The sequence below is a fragment of the Protopterus annectens genome, chromosome 7.part0 (assembly GCF_019279795.1).
Source record: "Protopterus annectens isolate FY-2018-M chromosome 7.part0, PAN1.0, whole genome shotgun sequence".
NCBI lineage: Eukaryota > Metazoa > Chordata > Ceratodontiformes > Protopteridae > Protopterus > Protopterus annectens.
The window spans coordinates 852,402,196-852,417,570 of NC_056739.1; the positions used below are offsets into that span (position 1 = coordinate 852,402,196).

At 40.9% G+C, this 15,375-nt stretch overlaps 1 protein-coding gene across 2 annotated transcripts in view; it reads right to left on the reverse strand.

Moving 5' to 3' along the window:
- IARS1 (isoleucyl-tRNA synthetase 1) overlaps positions 1-15,375 on the reverse strand; it is a 1,809,950-nt gene that overhangs the window by 1,185,427 nt on the left and 609,148 nt on the right. For both annotated transcript variants that reach the window (XM_044077404.1, XM_044077403.1), the window contains one exon: positions 12,657-12,730. In XM_044077404.1, coding sequence (XP_043933339.1) covers positions 12,657-12,730 — 74 coding nt within the window. The remainder of the gene's footprint in view (positions 1-12,656; positions 12,731-15,375) is intronic.

Here is a 15,375-nt window from a genome sequence, read left to right on the forward strand (position 1 = left end):
GGGCCTGGGGTTTTCCAATTAGAGGCTTTTCTTAACTTTGTTTCGATCTCTGGTTGTTGGTTCATCCCATTTCATATCCTGTACCTTTAAACTTCTTATTCTTTCTTTAATATCTTCTATCCATTTAACATCGTTATGTTCCACAGGATCTTCATAGATACTTCTCCAAAATCTATCTGTTTCTTCTTTTATTGGTGGTCTTTCAATTAATTTTACTTTGTTTCCCAATTCTCTATAAAAACTTTTTTGGGACATCAATTGCTTATTTTGTACTTTTCCCTTTATATTCATCTGTGTATCTTAAGTTTTTCCACCTGTACTGAGAGCTTTAATTTATTTGCGATGATATATGACAGATCCTGATCTGTTCTAATACTATGTATTGCTTTTATCACTTCTATCTTTCTAGGCAATTTTTGTTGATCTGTTCCTTCTTTTATACTCTTCTAACAGTGACACTTCTTGTCTTAATTGCTTTATAGTTTTCTCTATTCGATACTTCCACGATGGCATTCAATTTCTCCCTTTCATTTCCCTCACTACCCTGTGTTCTTGTGGTAGAACTTAATCAGTTATTAATTTAGCTGCACAGTATAACATCCTGTTTACTTCTGTTATATCGCTTGGATCTCTATGGACAGTCCTAATTACTGTGTTCATATGTTTTATCAACCCTCTGACTTTCTGTTTTTTATTGACCTTCTGCAGTCTATTTCTTTCATTGATCTTAATATGTCTATCTATCTCAATTAAAATCAAGCAACTCTTCTCTTAGCTTGTTTTCTTCTAAACTATGGCACATTTTTTGTTTCCCATTTCCTCCAGGCATTCCGCAGGAGGTTCTATTCATCTTCCTGTGGCACATTCTCTTCAATTTCATCCTGTGCCATCCATTGCTCTGTCATATGGGAACGCACTGGCCCATCACTCCTCAACACTGACTGTGTCAGAGTTTCCACGGTCTCCTGCTCCTTCCCTTGCTGTCCAGCTTCAAGTGAACATTTATACTGATTTACTGTGGAAGGCTCCAACATATCTTCTTTATGGCACCTGACCAATTACTTCCCATTCCACTGGTTTCCCCTTAATTTGGAGGTCCACTACTCTATCCTGTTGTGATGCTTTCTAAATTAGATTTTCTACACTGAATCCTTCACTTTGCAGGTACTCCATAACCTCAGTTTCTATTTCTTTAACGTCTCCATTACTAATCTCCTTTTCTACGTTTCCTCTGTCTTTTTTTTTTGTATTGTGAAGTTTTCCATGCCCGAATTCCTATGCCTGTATTTCTCTTCAAATATATTTGGTATTGTTCTTTTTGATTAGTTTTGCTTTCTCATTTGCATAGATACTACACCATATTAAATCGCTTTTTGCCTTTTCTAATTTCTCCAAATCTTTTGGGTTTGTAATACCATGATAGGAATGGACCCCATTCCTAAGTCAAACATCTCATGACCTTTGAAGTTCTGTAAAAATTTCTTTTAATCAGAGACTCTTATTGTGCAAGCAAATAAAAATATGGAAATCAAACCTAGGTGTGGCAGACATACTGTGTTCATATTCCATTACAGAAACAACCTCTAGAGTGAACCAAACAGCAAACAGAAGATTAGAATAGTGGACGCTACCTCCATAACAAGGCCAGTCACCTCCAGAGTTCCTCAGTGCTTGGTGCTGAGGCTGTTCCTTTTTGACATCCACTTTTCAGAAGTCAAAGGTAATGTTAAAGGCCTCTGGTTGCCTAAGCTTGCAGACGACTGCAAGCTCAGCTTGACCCTAAAAACAGTAATATCCTCCAAGAGGTTTTGTCACAGATTTAATTGGTGCTAAAGTCATGCTCTGAATTTGAATGCCAGAAATTATATAGACAATATATCCTTAAGACTAGACCCAGTGGTTAGGGACTTCAGAATGCATGCAGACAGTGAACTTGACTTGGACCAACATTTCTCGACTGCTGTAAGGAAATCATACTATATTGCTCAACTCATTAGCAAGGGTGTGACATCCAGGTTCAAAGATGTCATTATCCCACTGTACTTCGGTAGTCACCTTACTACACATATGTAACAAATGAAGCATCTGCAAATATTCCTTAAAAAATGACAAAAAAACAAAAAGTTACAGGCACAAAAACAAATGGAATATGCAGACCTTCTCAAAGCCTTAACTTTATACTCACCTACAGACAAATGAAAGGTTTTTTCTATATGGCTTATATAAGGCATCACGTGAGCCAATACTGAGGGACTTGCGCATCAATCAGCATTAGCATTACTAGATCCAAGAACAAACCTCTTTTGTAACAAATAAACATGTTCGAGGAGCAGATATGTAGACTCAGACAACACCCTACTTTGGAACAAGCTTTCCATCCATGTGAAGCAGAGTTAATCCCTTACCTTATTCAAATGTAACCTGGACCAATGGATTTGAAACTGAAAATTTACCCCTGGATTCGCACCTGTCCCCCTATTGGACAAAATGGCTTGTAAATGCTCTGCCACCTAAACACAGCTATACACCACCCATTTAATTTAACCTGTCAGTTAAATATGGAAGTGCATGGCTAGTCTTAAAAAGGCCTCTTGGGACCATTAGCCTTCTAACCTATGAACCTACATATTCAGTTTGAGGGCAAAAATCTGTGAGCCAGTTTCAGACATTCCTGATGTGCCATTTGTAAGAGGTATTTACAGAACACAAGATTTATACCACTGGGGTACCAGAAATGGTCTTGTTACAATAGCTAATTAATTAGAAATTCTGTCTAGGTTGTCTGAATCTACTTGTCCTGCACGGGAAAATGATTCAAAGAGAACTACTAAGTGTGACAGCTGCTAAAATGCTTTAGTAAAGCTGCAGGGAAGAGGGAACAGTCTTGCAGTTTACTGTTCCCCACAGACCCTACAGTCGAAAAACAGTATAATGTGTGTGTATACAGTAATAGTTCTATTGTTCTTGCTACAAATCTTTTTCAGATCTGATAAGTCAAGGACTAGTCTCTGTTACAGGACTTTCTTCAAGAGTGGAAAAAATCTAGAATAGAAGTTTTGCTATCTTTGAACTGAAAAAAATACATGATATTGACTTTTTCCAAAGTATGCGGAATCCTCAACTTCAAAATTTGGTGCAAGTAATGCATTACTAATTGTAGAACAATACATATACATTGCCAGCTTCCACAGGATTTTCCCAAAGAGACGCATTATAAATGCACTGCATAATCTTATATCTGACACAAAGGTAAAGGCCTAATACAATTCCTAAGAAAAGCTTCCTAAAGGTGACACTGAAAGTAAAGAAGAATGAAGAAACCTAAATTGCTTTTAAGATTCCTGGACAAATTAGTTCTTTCTTCTACTGAAATTGTTAGAAGTCTGTTTTTCTTACATTATCTGGCATGAATCTGCTGAGAAGGAACTCCTTTCCAGTAAAAGGCCTTTTACTTGGGAGTTAAATTCCTTGAGATAAGAGTAATTTATATATTTCTTTAAAAGAAGGTCGCATTTTACCACAATTTTCCATATCTAAAAAACCATCAGCATTTTACCCAAACTGTTTATCTTGTACCACTTATGTGACCACACACATTTGTCACTTTCAGTACTCAGACTCCAACCTTCACAGAAGTTACCAGTCTTTCAACTTACAGACACTAAACAGTAGTGGACAGGCACTATAAAACATCACATATATGCTCCAAACCAGAACCCCGCTCTAAAATCACATAAATAATTAAACCGACCGGGTTGGATCTGCCCTGTGAGAACCAAAATGTCCAATCAGAATGTGCCTTGCATGTTTTTATAATTTTTTTTTATTGCTGCTGCCTGTGAGTATGGACATTAACCCATTTATGTCTTTAGAATGGTCATAAAATGGAGGTAGTATTTATTTTGTCTCACGAGGCCTCAACTTCATCACTTTTCTGTTACCTTTTATACGATTATGAAGGATGCCCTCTATGGCAACTGAGGCATTATTCCCTAAAATGTATAGTTTCTACAAGGGAGACTCATAACAGGATAAAATGAAGCCTGAGAAAGTTAGCACCCTCAAGAACACTGCCAAGAACCTAAAGGAATCTATCTGGATCATGCAAATTTACTTATCAGTCGAAGAGATGGGAAGGATTCCTTTTTCTTCTTGCTATTTTCTTCATGCTATCTTGGACCTGGACCTCACACATTTCTGAAAATATGACAGATTAACAAGGATCTAAGCATGGTATCAAAATCAGTATTGTATCTTGCATCTATATTAAAATATTCACCAGTGCAGCAACCAAAGGATGGCTGCATATGAAGGGCAGGAATAGTCAGTGTAAAGTTTGGCCTGGAATGCAAGTTCTTACACTATATAAGACTCTACATCCAAAATAATCATAAGCAACTTCTGATGAAGTCCATTTTTTTACTAACACAATTTTGGACAAAAGCACTCAACTTTTTTTTTTTTTTTTTTTTTTTTTTTTATTAAATAAAATTCATTATAAAAATTATAACAGTCCTGGCTGTGTAATTTGACTGTTCATTCAAGGTAAGTTGCTGCTAAGTCAATACACTCATTTTAGTTTGATTCCTCAACAACAACATAAGTATACAAGGAGCAGTTTCAATATGAATCTTTGTAATAGTTATGGACAAAGTTATAAATGGATGGCAACAATCCATTTTAGCTTTGTCTGGATGTAAAACGGAAAGTTGTGCCTTACAATAACTTGTAATTTGTGTTGTCTGTCTTCATTCCTCCTCACGATAAGGTCTCGGATCTGGCTCGGCCACATTCTCCAGACTTGGACCCAACTAATGAGCTCCTCCCTCTTACTCATAATGCACTACACCCACCCACGCACCTCAGATTGAGTTTACTGACTCCATACATCTATAACCCAGACTGCAAAGAACAACGGCATACTAGACACAGACATGGGACCCAACAGTTCCACCATGTTCCACAATCCTCTAGAAGAATGAGGCAGGGGAATGACTGGGTGGGAAAGTGAGGAAGAATGAAGATAGACAACACAGATGCCAAGTTATGGCAAGATATAACTTTCTAATCTGATGTTGTCTTCTTCATTCCTCCTCACGACAGGGTCAGAGTTCCCAGATAAATGATTCCCAGGTGGCCCTCATAAAAGGATATGCCGGAGCACCATCAAGCAAAAGGAAGCCCTGCTCCTAGAAACAATATCTAACTTATACTTTGCCACAAATGTGTGATTGTTGGACCATGTCACTGCGGCACAAATGTCATCAATAGAGGTTCTAGATGAGAAGGTGGAAGAATCTGCTGAGTCTGCAATCCAAATTGTTGGCTTTCCCCAGAATGTGCATTGCAACCAGAACATGGTCTGAAGAGTATGTCCGTTCCCACACCCGCATGGCCTCCCTGCACAAGAGTTCCTCCATTGCTTGTTGATGTACCAGACTACAGACATGTTTGTCTGTGTGAACTTCCATAGTCCCCAGGGGGAGAGCATCCTGAAAGGCTTTCAACGTTAGAACTGTTCTCATCTTCTAGGACACCGAGATGCAACCTGGTCTTAATGGAGGACCATGTGCCTTGGACCATCTTCCCATTGTAATGCCCCCCAACCCAAACTGGGAGGTGTCTGTGGTCACTGTGACTATCAGAGGGGGGTTAAGAATGGTCTGCCTAGAAAGAGGTTGTCCGACTGAATCCACCAGCTGATGTGCCACCTGCAAATTGGAGTCAAGCTGATGGTAGTGGACAGCGGCTGATAGAGAATGGACTAATGCATTGTCAATGTCCACTGAAGAATTAGCATGAAGAACCTTGCTAGCGGAACCAACAAAATTGCTGCTGACAAGGACTCTAGGACTTGTAAGCCTAGCCGTGCAGGAGGGACTGATGGGACAAGAATTCCCGGACTTGATTCCTCAATGTTTTTATGTGGTGCAAGGGAAGGGAAGCTATTTGATTCCTAGTGTTCAGCTGCGTTCCTATGAATTCTAGTTCCTGCACAGGAATCAAGTTGGATTTGTTTAGGTTTTATAGTGCTGTCCAGGGAGTGTGAAAATTGAATTAAGTAATATCTGGCTTGAATAAGCCAACACCTCATGGGGGGGCGATAAGGAGCCAATTGATTAAGTATGGAAACACTCTGAATCCTTTCAGTCTCATGTGAGCTGCTACAACTGCCATGCATTTGGTGAACACTCAGTGGGGATGTGGTGAGACAAAAGGGCAGTGCCCTGAACTGAAAATGATTGGCTCCCAGCCGAAAGTGCAGGTATCTCCTGGACTGCCCATCTATTTTGATGTGATAGCAAGCATTCTTGAGATCTACTGAGCACATCCAATCCGCCTTGTGCAACAGTGGCAGAATGGACTGAGCCGTAACCATCTGAAACCTTGACTTCTTTACATAACAACTCAACTTGCTTAGATCCAGAAAAGGTTTTAGGTCCCTTGTCTTCTTCGGCACCAAAACAAAGCAGGAGTAGATTTCTGAATCCTCTTTGTTCAGTAGGGACCTATTGGATGACTCTTTTTTTGCAGCAGTTTTAGAATCTGCTGTGCTGTCTGCCCCCTCTGACTGGGTGGCACATCGGGGAATTTCATGCTGATGTTTGAAGAGGGAAAAAAAAGTGAATGTGGTAGCCTCCAGATGTTATGCTTAGCACCCAGTGATTTTGAGTCAAATGGGTCCAGGCTTCTGAGTGCAAAGCGAGTCGACCCTGACTGCCTCCAGAGATGGACAGTCAGGCAGCACTTCAAGAGCGCTGATAGGGCTCGTCAGAAAATGTCTCTCTGAAGCCTTGGTTTTGTAGACCCACACTGCATCTAGGGTGGCGCCTACCATTAAACCCCCCCCCCCTGCCTCTAGAAGAGGATTCTCTGCATGGGTCCTGGAAATACCCTTGGGATTTATGAAACCACATTTTCTTGCCTCCATGCTGGTTCCTGGAGAAGGACCTCGGATATGTAGAATATCTGATTCCTACAGCACAAATTGTCTTCCCATCCATTTCTCTGTGGATGACAGCATATCTGATGGTCCATACAGTGAAAAGCTATCATAGGGGGCATTCACAAAGACGCCTTAAAGGGCGCTGCAAAATCACACAGCCTCATCCAGGCAGGCTTCCTTAGGAATAGTTCTGAACCGGCAGCTCATGAGGTACATTCCATTGTATGGGAAATTAACCTCACTGATGAATTAACGATGGATGACGGTGGCCAGCTTGGGAGAAAATTTCTTGAATTCCTCCACAGGCAAGGACTCAGACAGAAACTGAAAGCTCGCTGATCAGATCTCTCTGCAGCCGGGTAAAGTGAGCTAGGTAACTTAGCAACCTCAGCGCAAAAGTGGTTGAGGCGTAAAAGCACTTTCCAGTCCTGTCCAACACTCTAGACTCCTTTTTAGGTGGATGGACATTGGCAGTCTTCTGCCAGTCCTTTTTTAGTGGCTGCCACCACCACAATGGCATCAACTACGAGACACCTTACTCTAATGTTTTCCGTCTACTAGTGGAACCAAGAAACTATCGGGCGCTTGGTAATGAGCTCGATGGTGCCTGGTTCCTTCTATACCAGCGGGAACCCAAATCACCGAGCTTGTTGACCGGGGGTGGGGGAGCTGGGGGATTTGGTGTCACCCAGGATGCAGATGGGCCCACCCCGAATGCCTCCAAGAGCTCTGACTCCTCAGGAGGAGACTGGGCAGACCACCCACCCTTCTGCTTCAAGATTTCCAGAATGTCTCTGGAGGAGATGTCCTCGGGTGGGGATTGGGGGATCCTTCCCACCCATTGAAGTCAATGTCTTCATTTAGTGACTCCATCAGGGAGTCAATGTGCCTCCTTTTGCGCATCTTCCGGGGGACTTCCTCAGAAGGGAACTCTGCGGAAGTATCAGAAGAAGGGGTACCCTCCCGGGCAGGGAGATCCTGGAGGCCACACTCTACGGGTTGACTCAGGACAGAATGAAAAAGTTCAAGGCCCCAACCCAATGGGGGTACAGGGCTGAGGGACATTTGATGACAAATCTCCAATTCAGGAGAAAACCCTCTCCACTACTTGAAAGGCCAATGGACCAGTAGAGGTCCTCTTAGTCTCCCCTGAAGCTGAAGCCACAGGGGGAAAGCAGCTAGGACTCACACCAGATCCATGGTCTCCAGAAGGGACTGGACCCGAACTGTCAAGGGCCAAGGCGCCTAAGGGAAGAGATAGCTCCGACAAAGATGGCGCCAATCCCACTTCCCAGATCTAGCATAGACACCTAAGCTCCAAGATCCACTCGGCTCCGACGGAATAGGAACAAGGCTGATCAAGGGTATCATCAGTGTCGAGGAAGGAAGATTCCCCTGCTCCAAACCCGAAACACATGGGAGTCCCAAAACCTGGAACTCCAAAGCCAACAGCTGGATCAGAGAAGGAGTCCTGATGGTGTAGCCCAGGTAGCTCAAAGATCTGAAAGGGGTCAGAGCAGAGACTATCCCCATCTGGATCTGGGCCTTGAGAAATCTCATTATCCTGTCCATGTCCACCTCGGATCAGCTTCTAGAGGATCTGGAAGAAGCTGACAAAGGAAGTCAGGAGTACTTGATCTTGACTGAGTGGGAAGGAGACTTGCTCCGAGTTCTCATCTCCTGAGTCAAAGGATTCAACACAAGAGCCGATGATGGAAAGGATGACAAAGATATGATTCTCCCTGGATCAGAGAATGATGGTGGATCTAATGGGGTAGACACTTTCTTTGGATGCGAGGGGGGGTCAGGTCCGAAATTTTCTTCGACTTGGCCTTCTGTTCCAGAGGATCTCTCAGAGAAGCAGGGAGAGACCTCTTTTTTGCTTCTTTAACAGAGGAAGAAGTTGAAGCCAAGGAAGAGGTCTGAGTCTCAGGAGCCAAATATGGAAGAAGACCACTTAAGATGAACTTATAACACCTGTCTGCAAGAGCCCATGGATTTAAAGAAGCATAATTTATACACTCCACTTTTAGGTGATCCGCACCTAAACAATATACACACTCTTGTGCGGATCCTGATTAGAGATTTTATGCCCACAAGAAGTGCAATGCTTGAACCCAGGATTTTTTTTAGATATGATGCTACTGAACCAAAGCCTGCCAAAAACAATGGACACTCTAGAAGAAGCTAACTGAAGGTTTTAACCTTAAACTTTAACTATAAAAACTATCTATTTTTTTAAAAAAGAAAAGAAAACGCTCACAAGCACACATGCTAAAGGAATTAACTAGGATGAGGGAAGATCACTTACAGAACCAATGAATTGTAATAATCAGTAGCCAGAAATTAGAGAGAAAATAACCACAACTTGAGAGCGCAGAAGTCCATGTCCAGACGGTGAGCGCAAACGAAATGAGAGGGGCTTCTGTTGGTGCGGTGCATTGTGGGTAAGAGGGAGGAGCTCAAAAATAAGATCCAAGTCTGGAGAATGTAGCCAAGCCAGATCAGAAGGTCGGATCTCAGACTACTGTGAGAAAGAATGAAGACGACAACATCAAATCCTAATACTTTTTCCCTCAGGAAGGACAATTCCCCTTTACCCACCACATAAGGGGGACTTCACTCTTCCCATCATCTCTTATTTGTGTAGACTTTGCAACCATTTCAACCTGTGGCTCGTCAGCAGCACTATAAAACAAAATGCAAAAACAGCACTGGCAATAATCAAGAACTGTAAATTGTCCAGCTGAATTGGACAAATAGCACCCTCATCCACTTTACACTCAACTGCTAAAATGGCAGCTACAGATGCAAAGAAGGTTACAGTATATTGCAGTCTTTAGGCAATCCCATCCTCAATTAGGAAAACCTTTGCACTTTGGACGAGAACAGCATATCTAAGTATTTGGAAATCATCTGAAAGAAGTCCCCCCATGTACCTTTTTTTAAACCAGTTACTGCTGATTTGACCTTACCCCTTCCTCCCGCATCACCATTAACTCAGTAGGTGTCCTCCTCAGTGCTGACCATACAGTTGCAATCATACCCCAAACATGTCCCATGACTGGGTGGGTGGGTCTTTCATTACCAGAAAGGCAGCAAACCTGATTATCGGGCTTTGTAATGCCACTATGAGCACAAACAGACCAAGGGGCAGGTGCCATCATATTGCAGCAGTATAGGTTTTTCCTTTTTAGCTTCTAGTTGTTCCCTAACATGCTTGGCTATATCACATGGTTGGTGGAAAATGTGTAGTGAAAGAACCATCCACACTTGCGTAGTGACATGTCCCCATAACAACTCCCTCTGACCTAGAATCTTGACTGTTGCCTCCATCAAAGCTCTAGTTTCAGCACTGGAGCTTGCACCCTGGGTGAGATCATCAGCACCCCCCCCACACACACACACAGACCTACACCACCCAAACACACACCCTGTCACTCCTATCAACGGACTCCTCCAATATTTAATCGCACATTTGGTCATCAGGGTTGCAGTCAGGGCTTTGTTCCCCTGCACTACACAGTCCAATGAAAAGCATCCTCTTGTGCATCAACTCTAGAATTCAAGGGGTTATTATCTTCAGACTCAGGCTCCCACTTGAAGATTGGACCATCTCTTGCTAAACTGACCTTTCTTTCTTGTACGTTTCTTGTGCGGCTGCCTCACCTCTACTTCTTTGTACTGAGTAATAAAATTAAATCTTTAAAGATACTTGTGAAAAAGAAACACTGTCACCTGTGTTGGCATGTCTGGCAGGAGATTTGTGTCGATTCTCAGATTAACTTGTATTGTATATGCCAGCATATCTAATTGTGAAAATGTAAATAGGTTTTTAAAATGTTGAGCATCTCCCTGCTTATACAAAATGTTTAAAAAATCTGTCAGCGTTCTGATACATTTATAATTGCACGTTTGTGATGGAGCTTCTAGAATGCAAACTGTCTGCACAGAACAGTAGGCGATGTCATTGGAATATTCCTGGTTGTTAGGTGATTACTTGAACAGCTGATTGTCAGGAAAAACTACTTTTTTAAAACGCTGACATTTTAAAATAAGACAGTTGAGACTATTAACCTGGACTATATAAAACAGACTGCTGAAGTTAGCTGCTAGGCAGTTTGTGAAGAGTTGCAGTCAGTTACAGTGCTGTGTAGTGCATACCCAGGAAAGAGGACTCACCAAAAAACTGTATGCTTGCCTTTGTCTTGCTGATTAGATCAGGGACAGCATTCTCTAGTTAGATTAGGAAAATTTAGTAATGTAGATGGACTTTTTTCTAAAATGATGGAATCCTATCCTACAGTTTAATTTCATATTTCTGGTGATTGAATGTTGGTGTTTATTGAAAGTTACTAATTTACATTCTTGTAATCATTTTACTTATTATTAAACTTTTTTTTCATTATTTTATATTGTGGATGGACAATCATTGTGTTGTTTAGAGATTAGAGTGTGCTTATACCCGTTTGATATACTCCACTTAGCTTTGAATGCCTGGCTGCTTCTGGTCAAAGCCATCATTTATTTTGATATTTCATTTTTAATAACTGATCACCCTTTGAAGGGAGTGTAGACCTGTCTGACTCTGGTGGCGGTGTTACCATTTTGATTGGGAAGGGGACACAGCTGGAAACTTATTTTGAGCATGAGTAAGTCAGAGGTCTTAAACTGGAACACACTGCTCTGAAGTGCATGATAAGGGATTACATTTGGGGTGGGCAGATGTATACAGTCCAGTTCAAGGAAAATAGAGCATGTTCCTGTTGTGCTCTTAAGAGAAATTGTGGAATGTTACTCTCATGTGCTCTGTGCTCTGGTGTTTTCCATGATGCTCCCACACTGGAGTCAGTGGTGAGAACTGAGGCTCAATTATTGACCCAGGTAGTGGGGGACGTCACATTTAACTTGTGGCAGTCCGGTGAGATATTAGCCAGACATCACAATACCATGTAATAAAAAAAAAGTTAGATAATCCACACCTGAAGGTTTTGATATTTTCTGTAAAATCTTTCAAAGATAAGTGTAAGCTGCTACACAGGCGAACATGATGACGTTAAAGAAGGACTTGTGATACAGACAGCAGCAAGAAAAGCTGAAGGAGATCCTAGCAACACTGGTTATAGCCGAGTGTCTAATTCATGACACAAACTAACTTAAAATGCTCCTTCAAGACCTGCACTTATCCTCAAGGGAATATAAACAAACCGGATGAAAAAAAAGATGGATTAATTCTTCTGTTCTGATTTACTGTTATGACCTTTCCAGAGGAGAATATGCAAGGACAGGCACAATGGAAATAAGCCATAAGCATCTTCAGTTCAAGCAGCAATGTCCCAAACAGAGTCAGAGCAGCTGGCTGTACATCACTGTACTAAACGCTAGCAGACTGGGTCTTGCTCTTCTTTTTCAAGATACAAGAATGGGAGTCTATTCACAACCAAAATCTACAGCACTGCCTACTGAGTCAATATGCAGCCTAGAATACACAGCACATTCCATAGATGCTCGGTCTCATTTTAGAAGTCTAAAATTAGAAAGGAGTTGAATGCTCTAAATGGGCATGCAAAATATAAAAGTTAATTCCTTCCCTTTTCTGCTTACAAGCCCACATAAAGCTAGCAGGAGAAAAAAAGATACATTACTAAAAAGCAGGAGGAAACGATCATTTCAGTACAGAGCAACAACAGAAATCATGCAAACTACTAACCTCTCTCTGTGAAGATCAGAAACCTTCACTCCCGTCAGTGCTGCTAGTTCATCTACTGATCCAACACAAACAACCTGCAAACAATAAAAATGCATGCATTTTTAGCATGGCAGATTGCATTACAAAAATACTACTACTGCACACTTAATTTACAATACAAATACTACAGCTTTACACCATGACAACAGCATTTAAAATACCCTGCACAGGATAGAAACACAGCAAACTTCTTTGTTTATTTATCAGCCCTTAAAACCTGGAAGGAAACATGTTCATTTATCAGCCCATCATGCCCACAAAGGACAACTGGCTTTCTTTTTTTTTTAAACAATCAAGAGAGCATGGTGTGCTAATGAAGTCCCTAGGTAAAAGTGACCGTACTTAAATGCAGGAGGATGGGCTCAAACCCAGGACTGCACAATAAACTTTCACAGATTCTCAAAATGTTAAACCAATGTGCAATACAAGAAGATTCATAAAACACTCGCACACAATAAAATCCAAGAGAGAGAAAGCAATGATCTTTTGAATTAGTATCACTGGTAAAACTAAACAATTTAACTACTGAATAGATGGCTCAGTAAATACACAAAGAGAAGCTGGTGGACATTGGCATAAGCCTGTTTCCCTTACAGAAATGTATGCTGTAACTCATTTACTTGCATGACAAAGCAAAATGCCATCATACACAACTAGTAAATAATTTAACAAACAAAGCACTCCAAAATCATATGGCTTATGCAAATACAAAACAAATAACATTTCATAAAAATAAATGCAAAACAATGCATCTGTTCTCCTTAAGACAAGTAAATACAAGTGGTCAAGGTATTAATCCATACAAGTGAAGCATGTTGACACTTGCTTGTAATACCTTCCCAAGTCACTTAAAAAAGCACCACCCCTACAAACATCACACTCCATCACTCCAGTTTCAGCACATCCTATTAATTTCTAGTTCTTGATTCCTTCTTAAACCATGTTCCTTCTACAAGGAAACACTAAAGGAATAAAAACCAAGTGTGTTCTTTAGTTACAGAAATTCCAAAGGTAGCTCAATGGGTCAAGAAATACAGGAGTGAAGCACAAAAAAAAAAATTCTTGCTGAAGGCACTTCTGATCATAAGCAATGGCTAATGACCCCTGGGGGGCTTTTTAGGCCTAGCCTTGCATCACAAATGCAGGTCAATACTCTAGTATTGTTTTATGAGGTATATATCAGACTTGGAAATTGGGAGGTAAATTATTTAAATATAACCAAAAAATGATACGGCGATTACTCATATCTACTGTACCTTATTTCAAGGGGCCATCTGTAGTAGTCAGAATACACAGGAAGAATTCCAAGTGCTACTCTGTAAGACACATGTCTAAAAAGCAAAAAAAGAAAACTCACTGCAAGATGCTTTGGATCAATGTCCTTCAAAACGATGTGCAACTTCTGGAGAAGAGGTCAAAGTGACTGTGTTCATGCAACACGTGGAACGCCCACAGCGATACTTTACTAAAAGGATAAAAGGCCTACACAACATTTCCTACAAGGACCGACTCAAAGCCCTATTACTACACTTGGTATCCTATAGACTGCTAAGAGGTGATCTGTGTCTGGTATACAAGGCATCCTCCGACCCATTACTGATGGCTTTACTGCACATCAGCAAGTCAAACAGCATCAGAAATGCTCAATCTAGGGATCTAAACCTCTTCTGGAACATCAACTGAATGGTTTTGAGGGAAAGGTACATCTCAGGGAGGATACCACTACTGTGGAACAGACTCTACATCCACATAAAACAGACTCTACATCCACATAAAACAAAGTTGATCCCTGCCCATATTCAAGCTCAACTTAAATCTACTGATGGGAAGCAAAAAATTTACCCCAGAACTGCCCCCTGTACTACTAACAGATACAGGCAGCTCCTAAATGGTTTATCCTATGCATGGGTCCCCTCAGATTACTTATGGTATGATTGCAGTTATACTCATTAGGGGGAATATATAATTATCAACCTTAGGATGGGCAAGACCAATCTATATCCAAATGGGATAGGTTATTTTAAGCTCAAAAAGGGAAAATGGCTAGGCTTAAAATGGCCCACATGGGGCAGGTAGCCTAGTAATTACCTATGAATGTATGAAGGTGGGCAACACAAGCAAGTGGTCATGGCACAGAAGTCAGTTGTTTGCATACTTCTGAAACAAACACTAGATACTGCCATCTATATTATGTCTTTTGGTCATATCAGATAAAAGCCTACTAGCCAATGACGGAACAGCACTGCACTGTTCAGTCAGTGTAACACCCTTTTTTTTTTTTTTATATAGGTGTAATTCCCCCTCTACAACTGACAGAATTTTAGTGCTGAAAGAATAAACTTAACGGGTAGAATTTCCCATTAACATTCGTAGACTGCACTCCTTTATAAAAATTATATACATACAAGTACTAATTTGGCAGTCACTGGAGAGTGATTTTTTTTTTTTTTTTTAAGTCAAAGAGAACAATTCTTTTGAAACTTTAACGTCACAGTGGTCTCATTTAAAGGCAATGGACCAGAAGGTTTAATTCCAGAAAAATGGTACTCTATTAAAACAGACCAAGTTTCTGAGGGAATTTATATCAAGGAAGGATCTACGGTACAAGCTGGGTCAATATTAAGTTGAGATGATCAATGTTCAATACAATCTTATAACAAATGATACAAGTGAAGGATAC